Consider the following 19,253-nt stretch of genomic DNA (forward strand, 5'->3'; position numbering starts at 1 on the left):
AGACATTGAAACAAGCGAGCGTCGATCTTTTATAACTGTAAATTTAATCTTGCTTTTTGGAAAGACCTGCAGAGCTGGTGGTTTTCAAACTTGACCTTAAAAAAGAACACGTTTTATTTAGTATAACTGCTAAAACAGGATAATTCATTCTTGATTTGGGCGTTAACACAATTTTAATAACTGTAAAAATGTTATGCACATCAACCTCAGTAAGACCAAGGAGCTGATTGTGGATTACAGCAAGAAGCAGCAGAGGGTGGAGCGGCAGAAGGTGGAGCAGCAGAGGGCGGAGCAGCCACTCAGGGTCAGACCGAGGTGGAGAGAGTGGAGCGCTTCAAGTACCTGGGTGTAGACATCACACAGGACCTGACGTGGTTCTGCCACATCAACACCTGGTGAAGCAGCTCCACAGCGTCTCCACCACCTCCACCACCTGAGGGACTTTAAACTCCCTCTCAAGGTGCTCAGAAACTTCTACACCTGGAGTATCACCACCTGGAGGGGCAGCGGCACCCAGCACCCAGCACCCAGCACCCATGTTGTGCACATATATATGTGTATTTATTTGATTCGATTTTTTTCAAATATAATTTTTTATTCATTTATTTATTTTTGCAAGTCTTTTCTTGTGTGTTTTTTTATTATATTCTTTGTTGTCCTGGTCTGGAGCTGGTGCTAAACACATTTCACTGCACTTTATAATGTGTATAATTGTGTTTGTGCCAAAATAAAGTCTTCAACAGTGAAATAGATAAATAAATGAAACCAACAAATTTCCCACGATTGTCGTAAATAACTATGTCACTACTTTTCATCTTTGAAATGTTTGGAGAAAAAGAAAAGTGTAAAACTTTGCACTGCATTAGAGAACGTTAACCTTACAGAGGAAGCCCTCTTTCACATTTATTCTTGTATCCATTTGTTTATTCAAAGATCCTCCTTGTCTTTTACTCTATTTTGTGTTTATTTTCTAACAGAAAACAATGTTACTGTGGCATAGATATAGTTTGCAAATTGCAATTTTGTTCAATAATAAGAAATGAAATACATAGAGAACTCCTGTGTTCTTGAGGAAGTGGTGTTTTCTCTCACTGTGGTGACTTGTTTTGAAATGTGTGTTAATTTGAATTGTGTGTGTGTGTTCAGTGGTGAGTTTAAAACACGATTATACGGTGAAAGCTTTTAGGAAAATTAAGCAGCTGTCAACAAATAGCACTTCATTATAACAATGTAGGTATTTGTTGTATCAGGTTTGGTAAAAACATGAAAACATATTTACAAGTGACGTTGAAAGAGTCACTCTTACCGCGCCTATAGTTGCGCATTTTACGCACATCGCCGATTCTTGTCTCTTTATTCCGTACGCTTGAGGAAGTGCTGTTTTCTCTCACTGTGGTGAGCTTGACAGAAGCTGAAATCCACATTCCTTCTTCTTCCCCTCTGGTGGAAAAAGTCTGCACACACACACACACATACACACTCACACACTCACACACTCAGTAGCTGGAGATTGTCCACGTTTACAGCGCAGCTGCTCCACATCAGCCTCTCTGCGCCGCACGGCCTCACGGATCCATCCTGCGGCTCGAAGCGCTTTTCTGTTTGTCTGTCTGCTTTTCAAACCCCTCGCAAGTCGATCTGCGTGACCGTGAAGATGTTTTCCTTCGTCCTGCTGCTCCTCACTGCGTGGCGCTCCGCGGAGTCCAACCCCAGCCCGGTTCTCGGAGATGTACTCGTGGACAGAAACTTCATCCCCGACATCTGCGTCCGCGAGGCGAAAGACGGAGATCACGTCCGTTACCACTACAACGCCACGTTCATGGACGGAAAAACGTTTGACTCGAGGTTTGTGCCAGAAGAAATCCCCAAAGTTTTCATGCATTCGCCGTGATTTTATTGATGCGTTGTGAAATGTGCGCTGCGGAGGCTGCGGAGGCCCCGGGACTCGGTCCGCTCCGTCCTGGAGATGCCAACATAATGCTTTTCGTGTTAAAACAAGTTCTGCTTCAGCCCACCTCCTCGGGAAAAGTTCAACCACTTGTGGCATTTCTCTCTCCCTCTGCCTCGCTCCACAGCCACCAGAAAGGAGCAGCCAAGGTGGGCCTGCTGGGTGAGGGGAAGCTGCTGGCCGGCCTGGAGAAGGGGCTGCAGGGGATGTGCGTGAACGAGCGCAGGAGGATCACCGTCCCCCCTCACCTGGCCTACGGCAGCACCGGGGCAGGTAAACACCGTCACCTGCTTTTCTGCTCATCCAAAGTGGGAGAAGTTTGGATTTTAAGTAGCTTTTTTTCTGGCCCCAAACTGTTAAATTCTGCATCTGTGCGTCGAGACGGATCCATTGATGTAATAAAAAGATTTCATCTGCTTCTGTTCGTGAAAAAGAGAATTAAAGTTGTAGAGAACCATAAACTGATAACATGAAGCCAGAATTTATCCTCCAGTCGATGTTTAAAACTGCTTTTAGGGTTGTTTAATTCAGTGCAGCTTTGTTTATATAGTTACAAGTACCACACACACGTGCACACACTCGCACAATAATGAGAAAAACCAACAATCCACGTTCCTTTTCACCAGGAAGAAGTCAGACTTAGTGGTTTTAGCTTTCTGCCAGTGAAGTGAGAGAAAGCCAGGAAAGGTCAGAGGTCGTCCAGTTACACAGTCAGACCTGCAGGGGGAGACAGAGATCCGTAATGTAGATGGTCTGGGCGATCTATCCAAATTTACGTTATATCGAGATTTTCCTAAATTTCCATATGAATAAAAATACAATATTATTTACATTGATATCGTTTTTTGTGTTAAAATATTAGGTTTAAGAGTCGCTACTGGGGGTAACGGTACACAAAAATAGCGGTTCGGTTCTCAGTTAAGGAGAAAAATGAAAAAAAAAACTGCAATAAAATAATCCAAAAGGTTTTTTTTTTCTTTTAAACAAACACCTGTAAGCACCAACAAATCAAATTAAATGTATACAAATGTAATTGAAATACTGCTGCATGGTTCTCAGTAGTGCAGCATTAACAATTCCAGCTTATTGGTCTGCTGTAACTTTTACTCTGATTACTTATCCAGTGTAAAGATTAAGACACCGCTGCAAACAACCAAGTTCAGTGAAAATTATAACAAATAAAAATATATATTTTTTAAATAAATACAAGTATTCCAGCTTGGTGTGTGATAAACACAGTTTCATTCAGATATCATGGTGTTTGATGAAATCGTGTCGGGAGCAGCGTTTGACCAAACCAAGAGTACCAACACTTCTGTCCATTGGCCATTCTTAATAGGCCTGTACTGAGCAGTTCAGTACCAATATGCTGATTGTTACACCCCCACTGCTGCGATTCTTCAATTATCACCTGCCTGCAGCAAGCTCCTCCCATGGCCCCGCCCCTATCTGGATGCTCAGCCTCTACCTGACCGCTCGCCCCGCCTCTTTCTGCATTCTGGCCCCGCCTCTACTTGCACGTCAGCCCCCCCCGACCCAACCTGACGCAGGACAAATAGATTCCAGCAGCTCCTGAGCTGTGAGCCTCCGACAGGACAGAGCACCCTCACCCTGAGGCTAATGCTGCTTTGATATCTTTCATGGCAGCTTCGGGTCTCAGTGTTTTGTCCACTACTCTTAAGAAAATCAGTGTTTTCTTTGGAATTTGTACAGTTTACTTGGTGGTTTGGCCGAATTGGAGCCTCTTGCAGGATGGCTTTGTCCCACGGACCTTGCGTTTGACTGCCTTGACCAAATATATTAATATATCAATAATAACGTCTCCAGTTGACTAATATAGCTCATTTATTAAATGTATTTCTGTTTTGGTGACTGCTTAAAAAAGGCTGAGATCATCTTAAGGTTTGTCATCCTACATTGATTGAGCTCATTAAATGTCTGACAAATAGTTACTGTTACTAGTTACTGTTATTTGCAGTGGACAGGATTGAACAAACTCCTTCCATGTTTGGTTTGGTAGAATGAATCTGATGAGATAAGCCAATGTCTAGTTGAAGTGGTTTGTTTCTACTGAGTGATGAATTAGTTTCTACTTTGTGATGAATTAGTTTCTACTCTGTGATGAATTAGATTGTACTCTGATGAATTAGATGTTCCCTTCCAGGTGACGTGGTTCCTCCAGACGCCACACTGGTGTTTGAGCTCCAGCTGCTCGATCTGTGGAACAAGGCCGATCTGGTGGTGACTAAAACCATCACCACTCCCAAAGACTGCAAACGCTCCGTGATGCGCACCGACTTTGTGCGTTACCATTTTAACGGCACTCTGCTCGACGGCACCGTCTTTGACTCCAGGTGAATTATCGCTCGGGTGATTATTCAGTTTGGTGAAACGATGGTGTGTACTTGTAACTTGTCCTTAAACGCAGTGACAATGTGTTTGTTCTAAATGTAAACTGTAATTGACGGCGTCTCTCTGTTTGTACTGTGTCGTGCAGGTTTGTTGTGTTTTACTTTGCGCTTGTGTGAGCCCAATGCAGCTACACCAAGAAACAGACCCACGACTCGCTGGTGGGCGAGGGCTGGCTGATCAAGGGCATGGACGAGGGTCTGCTGGGCATGTGTGTCGGAGAGATCAGAAATATTGTCATCCCACCCTTCAAAGGCTACGGGGAAAAGGGATCAGGTAAGACGGGATCTGATTTAACCACTTGCTGCAATATCGGAGTTATGAAGTATTGATACTGAACGGAGAAGTGATGGAAAACACAAACATGTTATTAAACTAACAGCCTTGGTTTGTAAACAACTGAAGGTGAACTTGATTCTTCCCATGAGGATATAATGATAATAAAGCATGGATAAGAAAGACAACATTCATACATCATATATATTTTAACATATTTATAATTATAGCTTGTTGAGAGGATTTTGTTCAATTTTGTAAAATGTTTAGTCTGTTTTTTTATTGAGTGACCCGAACCAACAGTCAAAGGAATATGTAAGGCAAGATTCGTAAAAAAAAAAAAACCCATCCAGAATATAATCTTATTTAAATTGGAACAATCACAATAATTTACAAAGTTGAATTAAAGGAAAATATTATAATGTATTTGTGAAATCTCAACAGTTTTACATTGTAAACTCATTCAACATATATCGCCATGTAATTTTATGTACATTTGTACTACATTAAAATCTTGATATTTAACTCGAAGTAGAGATTGATGTGCTCTTAAATCATAAATGTGGACTGTCATGACAAAGTTCTTTAATCGTAGTAATTTGTAAGGTAATTTGTTTTCAAATTGTGTCAATTATAGGAGAAGTGTGTACTGTGTTTACAGTGATGGCAGTTGACTAGTAATAAGTGGAAAAACTAGGTGTAAAATAAGTGGAGTTGCATTGAAAATGTGGGGGGGGGGAAAGGACATCAGTAGTTAAAATGGTATCTGAAGGAAACCTCCTCGGTTGTGAACCAGTGAAACGCCTTTTAAAGAGGTGAAAGCCTCGTTAAAACGTTCAGAAAGTCCAGTCACCCTGTAAGACGAGAGTCAGGGCTTCCATGACCCAACTTACATGCTAGAAACTCCTGTCTGTGTGTGGATTTCTTCTCCTTCCAGGTTCAGACATTCCGTCTCAGGCGACGCTGGTGTACGACGTGATGTTGGTAGACGTCCACAATCCCAGTGACAACATCACCATCGAGAACCAGGTGGTGCCGGAGTCGTGCACACGCAAGTCTGTGGTGGGGGATTACATCCGGTACCACTACAACGGCACCTACCTGAACGGAGTCACCTTCGACACCAGGTGAGCTGGTGTTCATTTAGTGGACATGTTTAAACGAGGCGTCGTTTCCAGAACTTTGCCGTGTAAACGTGAAACTTTACTGAAGCAAAAACACAAAATGGGTGCGTTTTTCACCTGAATCGTTGCCGTGGAAACGGGGGCTTAAATGCAATTGTAATGATTCTTTTCCAAACCACAAACGCATTTCGACACGAAAATGTGTCTGAATGTTTCCTCTGTCCGCAGCTACCAGAGGAACAGCACCTACAACACCTACATTGGGAAGGGCTATGTGATCGCAGGAATGGACCAGGGGCTGCTGGGAATTTGCATCGGGGAGCGGAGGAGGATCACCATCCCCCCTCACCTGGCATACGGAGAGCAGGGAGCAGGTACTTAGTTACTGTGGCGATAACGCCAAGCCTTTCTTCTCCTGGGTTCTCTGAGCACAGAGACGTAGAGTCGCCTTTCCTTTTACCACGTTTACACGTACCCGGGACCGTGTTTCCAGTTTGATGCTGCGATGAAATTGGATCCAGTGAACGCTGCTTGTTCTTCTGTTTTATTTGTTTAATATTCCAACGCCACAATTCGCATGAGCTCTACTTGTTTATCTGTCCAAACAGAAAATGACTTGCGCTATTCCTGACGTTGTCTTTTCCAGGATTTTGATTGGCTATCATGGCTTCACGCTTCTTGTTACACTGCCCCCTGCAGGTTTGGCTGCTCATAGTCGCTCTGAACCATGTATATGCGGTCGTGTAAATTATTTTTTGGGGGGGAGGGGGTAGAGGGGGCCTCGGTTTCCATACATACAGAATTCCCGCTGCCACTTTCCAGCCATGCAGCTCTTCGTCTCTGTCCAGGCAGATCTCCCCCTCGTGCTCAGCACCGTGAGAGAGGGGAGGGAAGTAATTACTCCCTGATGGGACTCAGGGTCCTGTAGTTTCCTCCCTCCTACAGTGTTTTACTGCTGCAGCCTGGAAAGAAAAAACTACCACAGACAGTATTTCTGGTTGGAACAGAGCAACGGTGCAAAGGAAAACAGGAAAGTTACATTATGTAGAAATATGTAGCAGTGATATAGTTAGTATTATAGTTATCTTCCATAGTTAGAATTGATGAACCGTATGCTTTTCTACAAATACTACAGCCTCAGGGTTTTTCCAGATGATCAGTTTATCGTCTCTCTGGAACAGGCATGTCAAATAAAATTTACTTCAGGAGCCACAAACCAGACCAGTAAATAATTATAATCTAGCATTATAATCTATTAATAACAGAAACTCTAAATCTCTGTCTTCATTTTCATACTACAAAGTATTTATATGATTACAAAGTTCACTGGACAAAAAGGTGGAGCCCAAATAAAAGATCTAAACAAAATTTAAGAAGAAAATTACTTAAAATGATCAATTATCTGTCCATGCAGCACATAAGTTTTACTCAATGAGAAATCTTTTTAAAAGATTTTTTTAAATGTACATTTAAGATTATACATTGGTTTATTTTTTTTAATTAAATTATGTATCATGTCAAAAAATTTAATTTTAAATCTTGACAAGTGCCACATCATTTTCAGTGTTCATATTTAATTAACTTTTTTTTTTTTAAAGCACATGACAAACCTAAAAGCTGATTAAAAGAACTGCAATTTCAACAAATTGCCTCAGTTCACCATTTGCTGTACAACTTACAGATCTCTGAAGATGAAAATAGTTTAATACAAATCTACTAAGGCAGAAAATAGAAATCTAGTCGACTAGTTAAAAATATGATCAGAATAATGTTGTAATCCTGATTCACCACATAATACAAACTAAATGGCGCCCCTGGTGGTCAAATTAAGATGTCGCGGTTAATGTAATAATTTGTCCCAGTTGACAAATTTCCTCTTGTGGGCAGATTGGACTGTGTTCTGGCCTGCGGGCCACAGTAATTCTAAAAACGACTATTAATGCTGAATCACCAGCTTCCACATAACGGATCAATTGTAATTTAACACCAGCCTCAACACATTTCAACGACGCGAACGTTCTGTGTCCAGGTAACGTGATCCCTCCCTCGGCTGTGCTCGTCTTCGACGTCCACGTCATCGACTTCCACAACCCCAAAGACAAGGTGGGCGTCCAGGTCACCTTCAAGCCCGACGGCTGCAACGACACCACGGCGGTGAACGACCTGGTGCACTACCACTACAACTGCACCCTGGTGGACGGCACGCTGCTCTTCTCCTCGTGAGTCACCGCCACACGTTTCCTTACCTCCACTGGGATTCCGCTTGTATCGGACGCTCATGAGACGGTGCTGCCGTTCCTCCTCAGACACGACTACGAAAACGTCCAGGACGCGGTGCTGGGGTGGGACAAGGTGATCGACGGGCTGGACGAGGGCCTGCGCGGCATGTGTGCAGGAGAAAGGCGGGTGGTCACGGTGCCGCCTCACCTCGGCCACGGAGAGAAAGGAGGTGAGATCTGTGCTGCTGAATCTTGAGGCGTCTTAAAATCTGTTTTTGTTTTTTCTCAGTCTTGGAGGAAACATTAAGTGAATGCGGGTTTCCCTCGCAGCTTCTTGATGCAACGTTACAAAGTGCTTTTGCTCCTGTTCCTCAGCCACTGGCGTGCCGGGCAGCGCCGTGCTGGTGTTTGACATCGAGCTGGTGGGCTTTGACAAGGGCGTGCCCCCCGGCTACATGTTTGTGTGGCTGGGCGACAGTCCTGATGACCTGTTCGAAGCCCTGGACATCAACAAGAACGCCGAGGTGCCACAGGAAGAGGTACGTTTCTGCTTCACACGGCGGATAAATGTTTTTCCCTGCGGTTTATATCGTGTCTGTATGAAGGTGGAGACTCATTTTTCTTCATCTACCTCCGACGCTTTAGTTCGGGGAGTTCATCAAGCTGCAGGTGGCCGAGGGCAAAGGTCGCATAAAGCCCGGAACGACCATGGAGCAGGTGATCACCGACATGTTCGAAAACCAGGACCGCAATAAAGACGGAGTGATCACGGCCGACGAGCTGAAACTGAAAGTGGAGGAGGACAAAGAGCGGGACGAGGAGCAGCACGATGAGTTGTGATGAGGACAGTGATGCGTTTTCTTTCTCTCTCAGGGATAAAACCTCCCCAAAACCTTAAAATAACAAGCGGCGTGAGACTTCTCTTATGCAGCACCGAGGGTTTAATATGTTCCACACCACATCAGCTCCTGAACTGACAAGAAAATAGTGCAAAGGATCTTCTGTGGAGTTTTGTGTTGCGTGATTGTTTTTGTTTGATAATTGTGTTACAGACGACCACCGAAAGCACCTTCAATGTCCCCACGAGTCACATGAATTAAAATATTTGTAAGAAACCAATCATTGTGTTCGTTTACTGACTTTAAAAATCAGCTTCTCGAGTTAGTGCAGGTTTAAAAGTTTACAGGTCTGATGGGAAAACTCCTGCAGTCAAAGTTACATCTGAAAACACAAATTGACAGATAAACAAGACTAAATATTTAAAACGCAGACAAAAAAAGTCCAACGTATTGAAACCTGGTATTTACAACTTAACCGACATTAGAAATTGTATCAATCTAGCAAGAACTATCTATCATCTATCACAGGCATCTAAATAAAAATTCCTACTTCTGAAAGACATTTTTAAACAATGTACAAACGGTACATATTTAGCTGTGGATATTCGATATTTTCTGTGCTCCGTAAAGATCAGAAGTGTGTATATATCCTCTATATTCCTGCACACAAATTGTCTCAGTGGAAAAGCCAGTAAAGTAGACGAGTGGTGTTGAGATTCACATGCGCCTCCACCGTACAGAGAAATACTTCAGTGAGTGAGTGAGCGTGGCAGCTTTTAGACCGACCGGTGCGTTGCAGTAGATTTACCCAGCGAGTAGACCAAACATTTGTATACATCGAGCTCTGGTAGCGTACACAGAGGTAGAATCCAGTAAACCGGGTCAAAACAACGTCAACAACCTGGGGTGTGTTTTCCACTTGAGCTCAAACACGAGTCGGCTGATTGAAAAGAGTTAAAAACAGTTTGGAGATGATAGTCGGTACAGTATTTACGAAGGTCTCGGGAGGGTGGCAGTCATATAAAACACCGAAGCTGAAAATCATCCCTTTAAAACGTAGGCGGGAGGAGTGTGACTGCCGGTTTCACCACATTCTGTCCAGCCTGGAGGTTTACGATGAGGCCGGAGAGGATTTCAGTCCATCTCTGTCTGTTCCCATTTCTCGTCCTACCGCCGCTCTCTTGCTGAGATGACGTAGCGGAGGACGGCGTTTGGAACGTCCATCGTCTCGTCCTTCACCAGAACGATGTCAAAAGAGTTGAAGTAGGACTCCTTTCTTTGCTCCACCTGAGAGACAAAGCAGGCAGTGAGTCCTCCGTCACACCTGCTTCGTGAAGAGCCTCCGCTCAGCGACGGCGGTCTGACCTGGTCGTTGAGGAAACCGATGGTCAGGATGTTCTCGGGCTCAGAAACGCCGTCGGCCATGGTCAGGTCGCCCAGAGAGTCTCCCAGCAGCAGCACGTTGGGGCGACGCTGCAGCTCCGGGAGGCCGGCGGCGTGGCACAGGGCGCCCTCTCTCTTGTTGAAGGTGTGGATCAGCTGACCTCTGAAGGCTCGCAGCACGCCCTGATTCACCACACAATGACCGATTAACACAGTCGTGCTGGAAGCTCCTAAACTAACACTGACATTTCTGAGAATCCAGGAGAATATCAGAAACAAAAAGATAATTGTAATCCTTTAATCCAAGAAGTGGAAAAACATACAGCAAGACCGTGTACCTTGCCTCGAGAAATAAATAGAATACTGAAGTAGAATGTATTGGCCAGAGTTATTTATGTATTCCGATCCTGACCAGCAGGGGTCGCCCTCAGTCTATTTAAATCAGATTACACGGTAAAGTGGGAGAATATAGAAGAAGAGGTTAGAAACTATATAATCAGGAATATAGATTGAAAATGGATAAAATAACAACAAACACAATAGACTTGTGGATTAAAACAATCAAAATAACAAACGATTCAGAAAGAAATTCAAATACTGAAATGTGTAGCATTTGATAAAACATTTAAACCAGCGAGCTTTGGTAAAAGGCTGCTAAAGGAGTAACAGCTGATGGAAGAAAGAAACTTAAACCTTTATAGATTTATTCAGCGAAGTGACTATTTATTAAAATAGCAAAATGGAGCGTTAAATGTAATTCAAATCATGAGGAAATAAATATAAGAAGAGTATCGTCACTCTCTGAAGGTCTGGATTCGTACAACAAACACACAAATCAAAACAATAAAGCAAAATGGTAAAACGAGCTCCGACGTGGGAAAACACACCACACCAACACCAACTAATTACTTTGGAGAAAATTCTCCCGAAAGGATCTGCTTCGCTTCTCCATTACTCCAAATACAAACAGCAAGCAGTGACATGTTCAACAAAACTGTGAACATTTTGATCAGGATCATTCTCCCGTTTTTAGGAAAATGACAGAAAATAACAGTTGAAGAATTAAGACACATTTTTTGATACAAACTTCCCAGAAGCTGTTTGGTTTGATGTATTTGTAAAACACAAGAAGGAGTTGCTGTCCCACAGAATGACAAATATCTGGGCAAAATATTGTTGGCCAAAAGCAAGAAAGTCATCGGGAGAAACTGTTTAAAAATCAGTGGCGAAAGATCGAGGAAGAAATCTTCTTCAAGGAAAAACTGACACACAGACTTAGACTGAACAGGACAATACTGGATTATAAACAATGGGCAATGTATAAACCCTTTAAGGCGAATATAACAAGAAAGCATAACCGAAGTGACCGTGTCTCTTTAGTTCTTAGGTTTTAAGTTTCTCTGCTTATTGAATATATTGAAAACAAGGTTTTCTAATAAAGTTTTAATTGGAAAAAAGCAGCTTGTTGCTTTGAGACTGAAGTCTATACGACTCACAGCTCGGGAGCGGTTAGGATTTATTCTCTGTATTTACTAGCACTGTGCATCAGAGAAGCTGTTCGTCTTCCGTCTGGGAGAAACAAACAGGACGGCGCCGCATGCAGCGCTTCAGCCCGTCTTCATTCCCTCAACGTAACTTTCACTAAACAACAGGCAATCAATCATTTTCATCTCATCTCTAATGTTGCTATGAGCTCACAAGTGACTTTTATGTAAAAGACTGATTCGTTAGTTTGAAAACTAAAGTCTACATCACATCCTAACATGGAGGTAATATTGATTCCATAATGCAGAAATTAACTCATAGACTAAGACCACTTACCTCCTCTATTAATGTCTCGCCTTACCAGTACGGGAGTGAATCATCACACAGCCGCCTCTTGTGGTTTATCAAACTGCTTCGGAGACGAACCTCCGCTCTCTGGACGTCATATATATTAACCTTTACATGTTCATACTGAGTCGAACGCATCACTGTTTCATGTAGAACATGTACATTAGTACATTAAAATGGACGCCACTTACTGAACTGGCTCCAGTTTATATTCAAATGTGTTTATCTCGATTACCCGTCTTAATTAAAGAGTTTCTTCTTTAACATTCTTAAGTTTAAAGTTTAAATTGGCCGCAGAGCGTTTAAAGTGCGATCCCCTTTCTGATTGGAACAAACTGCCTTGCTCAATAGGATCTATTACATCTTTCAATCAATTTAAGGCGGCATGTTGCAAACATATACAAACTTATTGCTCCCGTTGCTGTCGCTTCATTGTAATTACTGTCATTTTGATTTTGTTGTTTTGACTGTTGCTGGTTTTATTTTAAAATAATGAGCAAGCTGATGATGGTGATATCTACTTCTATTGCAACTTTACTATCCTTATACTTTTGACTTTTATCTTGTTCTATGGGGGTTTATTGTAGCCCCAGAGACAGACATTTAAAGTATTTATTTGGGGTATTGTGGGGAATATAATGAAATCTTAATATTATATTACATTGTGTTTGGTCTGCATTCCACAGTTCAGAACTTAAGTTGTGACGTTGTCGCAGCAGGAGCGGATGATAAACTCACCGCCTGGTCAAAGTCCATGTAGTTGGAGATGACGTGGACGTTGGGATGGAAGACGTGGTTCTGCTGGACGACCTCCTCCAGGACGTCACCGACGCCCGCGGAGAAGATCAACAGAGGGACCTGCTGTCCAGCTAGACGGTCAAAGAACTCTTTGTACCCGTCCCTTCAGGTATTAGAAACACAACTCCGTCACAGATCACAACCAGTGAATCCGGTATTTGAAAATATATATAGACATTTTCATCATGTATACTTTGCACTACAACAAAGAAGTTTACATTTAAAGGTTATTTTGGCACTATTTTACCGGCCCGGCTCACTCAAGATGAAGTTGGGCTGTTTGTGGCTCCAGAACAAAAACGTGTTTGACTCCCTGGAATAAACAAAGCTGCCTCCCCGATTGTAAAGTACAGAAATAAATATTCACAAATTCATGGAAAGGAGCCTTTTGTGGATAATCAAAGTAAATGTTGAAATAACTGAACAACATAAGCAAGGAAAACTTTCTACTGACAAAGTTTTAGAAATCAAAACAGAAGATGTTTGCTCAGTCCTGGAACATGGCAGAATGATCTATTTTTGCTCATCTGCATGTTTAAATTGTTTTCACTGGAAGAAATACAATCAAATACTCTGATTATAGGGCTGTTTTTTTTTTTTTACTGTATTTCTAGAAACAATATAAATCTGAGAACCTGTAGGAACGTTACCTGAGCATGACAGTGGATTCGTTCACCGCCTGGGGCAGCAGGTCTTTTCTGATCTTCTGCTGAATCAGCAGCTCATGAACTTTTGTCCACCTGTTGAGAGAAGCCCAGTGTTATATTGTGTTGTGTTGTGTTGTGTTGTGTTATATTATATTAGCACCACTAATCCTTTTCTATCAAACTATTCTGGACCACATGAAAACATTTGTACCGTATAAACTTTAGGGAGAATTCACTGCAGCACGAGGCCTCATACAGAAGAATTACATAATAAAAACAAGTCCAAATGTTTATTTTTGTTTATTTGCTGTGAAGGCCGAGTACATTATTAATAAGTTCAGATTCAATTCAATTATACATGAGCCTTAAAGTGTTGTTTAAAAAAAGTGTGGGATTTACAATTCTATATTATTATTATTACACTTTGCTCATGAAGCAAACTACAGTGAAACATCCAACCAGGTTTAAACATATCTGCAGTGTTTCTTCTCAATTTAATGCCGCAGTGTCAAATCTCTTTAGTTTTCAGTTCAGAGGCCACAAACAGCCCACTTTCATCTTGAATGGGTAGGACCAGTGAAATAGTCACATAATAACCTAGAATTCTAAACTTTAAAAGTTTTTCTTTGTTGTGGTGCAGAGTGTACCTGATCCATGAATTAAATCAATTTCAACATAAAGCCAATTTTACTGAAACCTTCTTGTGCAAGAAAACAGTAAAATGTCCAAAAACCTTCTCCTCCAGCCGTTGCATTCTGGGTGTTTTTACAAACGCACTATGACATCATGACTTTGAGGCTGATGTTGGTTAGATATCTTTCATGGCAGCATCGCCGACGTCTCAGCTCAGGCCTCAGTCTTGTGCTGTGTCGCTACACATAAGACATTTGTTTTAAAATCAATGTTTTATTTGAAATTCTTTCCACTTTCTTGGTGGATTGGCCGGATTGGAGCCTCGTGCCGGCCGGTCTTGGCCCATGAGCCTCATGTTTGACGCCGCTGGTTTTAATGTGTTCAAAAGCCTGTCACTCCTCAGGTTGCACTATTTCTCCCTCAGCATGAGTAAAACATTTTGACACAGTGGTAGGCTTGATCAGACTGATGGGCCTGTTCTGGTACCCATTGGTTAAAGTGGATATACTATATATTTCAGGTAATCAAAGCATATGTAGCAGAATTGGACCCAGCTTTTGAAGCGTTAAAATGTGACAGCAGAAGTGTTTCTAGCCCACCACTCGACCATGTGAGGCAGCTTCTCTTCTGGACTCCGGCTGGCATCAATCTCTACAGGATAGTAGGTGTTCAACAGCTCCTTCATCTGCAGAAACCAAACAAACAACCAAAATACTTTCCAAACATGCCACTTTTAAGCAGATACATTAGTGATTGGGTTAAGGTAGATCCATGTTAAACAGGAAGACATACAATGACCAGGAGAGCGAGGGTTAAAATGAAACGGCTGTTTTCAAAAGGAGCATGTCAAACAGCTGATCGATATCCTTCTGAAAGTCGTTCACTCACTCTTTTAGCACAGTCTTCACTGATCAGCAACCGGTTATCCAGAATGTCTAAACATGAAAAAGACAAAACAAAACAAAAAACAAACTGGGATTAAAAGTTACAAACACATGCAAATACAGCGACACAGATAAAGCACCTAGGAAACGTGTTATTCACATGTTTAGAGAATTAAATCGAAGGACGATGAGACGACGGCCGTCCTTACTGTGGGTGGTGGGAATTCTCGTTCCGTTGTGAGCAAACCGAGTTAGTGTCATGTCGAAGTCTGAGATGACCTGTGGAAACACGAGGATCCAAAACTGTGAAATAGTCAAATGTACAGTTCATTGTAGTTTTGTTATCAGTCAAACACAAATTAAATATCGTTACGTAACAAAGTGTGAAAGTCAGACTTCTGACGTGAAGTATTCCCACCTGATGAGGATGATTGAAGGTCACTTTGCACATTTCGGACACTTCATAAGAAGAATTCCAGGTTTTTTTGGGGAGGGATTATTATAACCACACTCCTCAACTGTTTGCGGACCTGAGTGTTTCTGATCTGAGCTCCTCAGTCTCACCTGCAGACTCCCCGCCCCCGCCCACCGCATGGCGTGAATCACCTCCTCCACTCGGCTGCGGTCCCTCATGAGTACTGAGCATCTGGTCAGCTCCGGGATCTGAACACAACATATTCCAGTCTTTACAAGGCTATTAAAACGCAGTCCCATCAGCTCTGGCGTGTCCTTCCGAATGACATTTTTCTCAAATTGATCTTGCTTTTTCCCGTCGCCACGGTGGATCATCTTCTTCCAATGTCGTCCACCGTCCTCACAACAATCACATGCGTGTCCTCCCTCGCTGCATCCAGAGTATCAATGTACTCTATAATCAAACTCATATTCCTCGTTTTCCTCACCTCAGTTTTAGTCAGCTGGTGCCAGATGGCCAAGATGGTCCGAACCGGAGTGTAGATCCAGGGAACGTGGTATACCTGCAAGAAAATATGTTCAGATTGGAAGAATTACAAATAGTACATGCAATTAATTACAAAGTGCAATGTATGCATTATGTTCACTCTCTATTCTGCTTTTTACAAACTTGATGGTTTGTTTTGAACATATTTTCTGAAGTGAAACGCTGCTATACAATGTAACCGAACCAAAAGACATTACCAGTTTGAGTACTTTTTGTGAAGAGTACTTATACTTTTCTGTAAATCACCACCTACAAGTTTTTTCTTTAGTAGTTAATGCACTACTAGTTAACCCACACAACAACTGTGGAACACCAAACTAACGTGACAAAACTCTTTGCCTGAAAACAACACAAATTAAAATATTCTTTACACACAACAGTGACACATGGCATAAACCCATAATATTGTGTTTTAATTTACTCATTGTGTCTGACAGGACAAGCATTACACAAGAATTTCTCTCAGGAATTAATAAAGTTTTTCTTTTCTTTTCTTTTCTTTTCTTTTCTTTTCTTTTCTTTTCACATGCAGTAAACTGGTGTTGCCAGAACCATCTCATTAGACTCCTTCAGAAAATAAAGAAATGTGGAAAGAAAGAAAAGTGGAGGTTTGAATTCGGGACATTAATTCACTTCAGCCGATGTCGTCTAAGTACCATCCTGGCAGAAGAGAGGGAGGAAGAAAGGAGGGGCTGGATGTCAAAATAAAAGGCCCTCAACAGTTCTCTCTGGATGTCCAAAAACTCTGAAAGTCATCGTCACACTTTATCTTCTTCCCCTGGAGTTTCACTCCTAATCCACCGCCACCTCTAAAAGCACCACGTCTACCTCCACCAGGACCTCCCCTTCCTTCTCCTCATCCTCTGCCTCTAAAACAGCCACCTTCGCCCTTGGGTTAGAGATCGTCCAGGGCCACCTTGCTGCAATCAATCTCTCCATCCTCCACGGCCTCCTTCAATGCCTGGCAGTCATCCGTGTGGTGAAAGTCCAAAAAGCCAAAACCTTTAGATAATCCTGTGTCTCTGTCTGTGACAACTCCAGTTCAGGGTCGCAGGGCGCTGGAGCCAATCCCAGGTAACTATGGGCGAGGGCAGGGTTCATCCTAGACAGATCTCCAGTCCATCACAGGATGAACACACAGAGACAAACAACCACAAACACTCACATTTACACCTTGGGGCAATTTAGAGTCACCAATTGACCTCACATGTATGTTTTTGGACTGTGGGAGGAAACCCATGCAAACTCGACACAGAAAGGCCACACTGTCACAGTAAATTTCAATATTTCTTCCCTGCTTCCCCCTATAAAAATAGGTAAAACACAGTACTATTTCTTGGAAAACGTGCCACACTTTGAACAAAAAATTAATCTGACCTTTCTACAAGGACTAAAACGTATTTTGAGTATAATGCTGAGAGCCAGTGGCAGGGAAGAGGAGGCAGCTAATATTAAAAATAACCTTAAATTATTTTAAAGGATTGCTTATAGAATATAAAAGTTAAATAGCGTATAGTTGTACAAAAACATAATTCTGCTCTATTCCTTGTTCTCATGCGTGTAGTTGACACATTTTCAACTTTTATCATCATAATCTAAATATATGACTGAATTTCCCTCATATATCACGACATATCTTATCTCTTATCTTAATGTGCAGGTTTAACAAATGTAATTAAAATAGTTGTACACCTAGAAACGATCCCGTTTGAGGCGATACGCGCACGATTACGCAACACTGAAACGCTAACTTACCATTTTTACCGGAGCAGTGACGTCACGTGTCAATGACCCGTTAACGATACACCAGAAACCCTTTATGACCCATTACGTTAACTAAGAGTTACGTTTATTTAAAACATGTCAATGTTGAACACTTTAAACACATTTAAACCCGTAAATGAATCACTGACGGTGTTTAAAGCTTTCTCTGTGCCACCTGCAAACCCTTCCCCACTCGGTCGACCTGAACATGGTTCCGACGTGTTTTGGTTCCTACGTCCTACCATCAAAATGTGATTTAAAAACGGTGAAAAATCCATTCCTTAAAATTAAAAAAACGTTAAAATTTAAAAAAATAAATGAACACATTATATAAGATAACCATAGAGAGAGCGAATGATCTCATAGTACACGGACAAAAGCTGTTTGATAATCTGGACGTGCGGGCCTTCACCGACCTATAACACTTGTCAGAAGGCATCATGTCAAACAGATGATGATCTGGGTAGGAGGTCTTTGAGGATTGGCAGTAGTCCTTCTCAGTCATCTGGAGCAGACAATCTCCTCCAGAGATGGCAGAGGGCCGCCCATGATTTCCTGGGCTGTGTTTATGACCCTCTGCAGGGCCTTCACGTCTGCAGCCGAGCTCCTAGTGAACCAGGCTGAGATGGTGGATTGGGAGAAGGTCGCCAGCAGCCTCTGATCCGGTTTGGTCTTCCTGAGAACCCTCAGGAAGTGGAACCTCATTCATAACTTTCAATTATGTATTCCCTGAAGTGTATAATCATGTACACGCTATTGCCGTTAACTGAAAAATAAAATGATTGGAGCCCACTTGCACATTGTGACCATGAGAAAAAATGTGTTTAAAGTTTCTATGTCATGCAGAAATATGAGCATAAAGAATAAAGCTGACAGTTAGGGCTCGTTCACGCCACCCTGGACTATTTTCTAACAAAGTTACTAGAGGTTAAGACTGCTGGAGGACTTTCTTTCCTTTCTCACTTTCTATGTTTCACTATTAGACGTCACTAATAATCTGTCCTATAATGTGTGCTCGCTATCTTCTCTCTCTGAACCATCCTTCAGGAGGAACTGGACATTCATGGTCTGAGCCTCCAGCCTCCATCAGCCTGTTGCTCTCTGTCTCTGTCCAATCCCGATTCTCTCCTTCTCCATTCTCTCACCCAACCAAAACAGCAGAAAGCCACCATCTCTGAGTCTGGTTCTGCATTCAGTCTTCTTGCTTGTGTTGTTTTAATACATTTTTTGGGGGGGTTAACTGAAATGTATCTAACATTGCAAGTTTGTTGAACTTTTTTCCTGTATATTAAATTATGGATTTTGTGAGCAAAATCAATAATAAAATAAAATAAAGTGAAATTAAACAAAATGATAAAACTGTCAACTAGTATAAATGAAACAACCTGGTAAATATAATGTTCAGGCCTATAGGTAAGGAGAAATTATTTCTATAGCACCATTCAGACACAAAGTAATTCCCCGTGCTTTACAAAGAAATAAAAGAAATACATTAAAGCATGAAAAATCTTAAGTGATTTAGATTACGGAAACTA

At 42.0% G+C, this 19,253-nt stretch overlaps 2 protein-coding genes across 2 annotated transcripts; one reads left to right on the top strand and one right to left on the bottom strand.

Annotated features, from left to right (window-relative positions):
- The first annotated feature begins 1,382 nt into the window (after window positions 1-1,382).
- On the top strand, window positions 1,383-9,096 carry LOC308115952 (peptidyl-prolyl cis-trans isomerase FKBP10-like). The gene is made up of 10 exons (XM_080473837.1): window positions 1,383-1,845; window positions 2,076-2,221; window positions 4,113-4,302; window positions 4,488-4,633; window positions 5,571-5,760; window positions 5,986-6,131; window positions 7,787-7,976; window positions 8,064-8,206; window positions 8,352-8,515; window positions 8,622-9,096. The coding sequence occupies exons 1-10, from the start codon at window positions 1,655-1,657 to the stop codon at window positions 8,814-8,816; spliced, it is 1,701 nt and encodes a 566-aa protein (XP_080329963.1). The 5' UTR covers window positions 1,383-1,654; the 3' UTR covers window positions 8,817-9,096.
- Window positions 8,898-17,917, bottom strand: LOC308115959 (7-methylguanosine phosphate-specific 5'-nucleotidase-like). Its single transcript, XM_080473859.1, has 10 exons — window positions 17,710-17,917; window positions 15,896-15,970; window positions 15,558-15,656; window positions 15,203-15,272; window positions 14,998-15,044; window positions 14,709-14,794; window positions 13,480-13,569; window positions 12,770-12,932; window positions 10,181-10,381; window positions 8,898-10,102 (listed from the first exon to the last, which is right to left on the bottom strand). Exons 1-10 carry the CDS (start codon window positions 17,710-17,712, stop codon window positions 9,983-9,985), a joined length of 954 nt encoding a protein of 317 aa, XP_080329985.1. The 5' UTR covers window positions 17,713-17,917; the 3' UTR covers window positions 8,898-9,982.
- Between the last annotated feature and the right edge of the window lie 1,336 nt (window positions 17,918-19,253).

The sequence above is a fragment of the Lipophrys pholis genome (genome assembly GCF_963383615.2).
Source record: "Lipophrys pholis genome assembly, chromosome: 1".
Lineage (NCBI taxonomy): Eukaryota > Metazoa > Chordata > Actinopteri > Blenniiformes > Blenniidae > Lipophrys > Lipophrys pholis.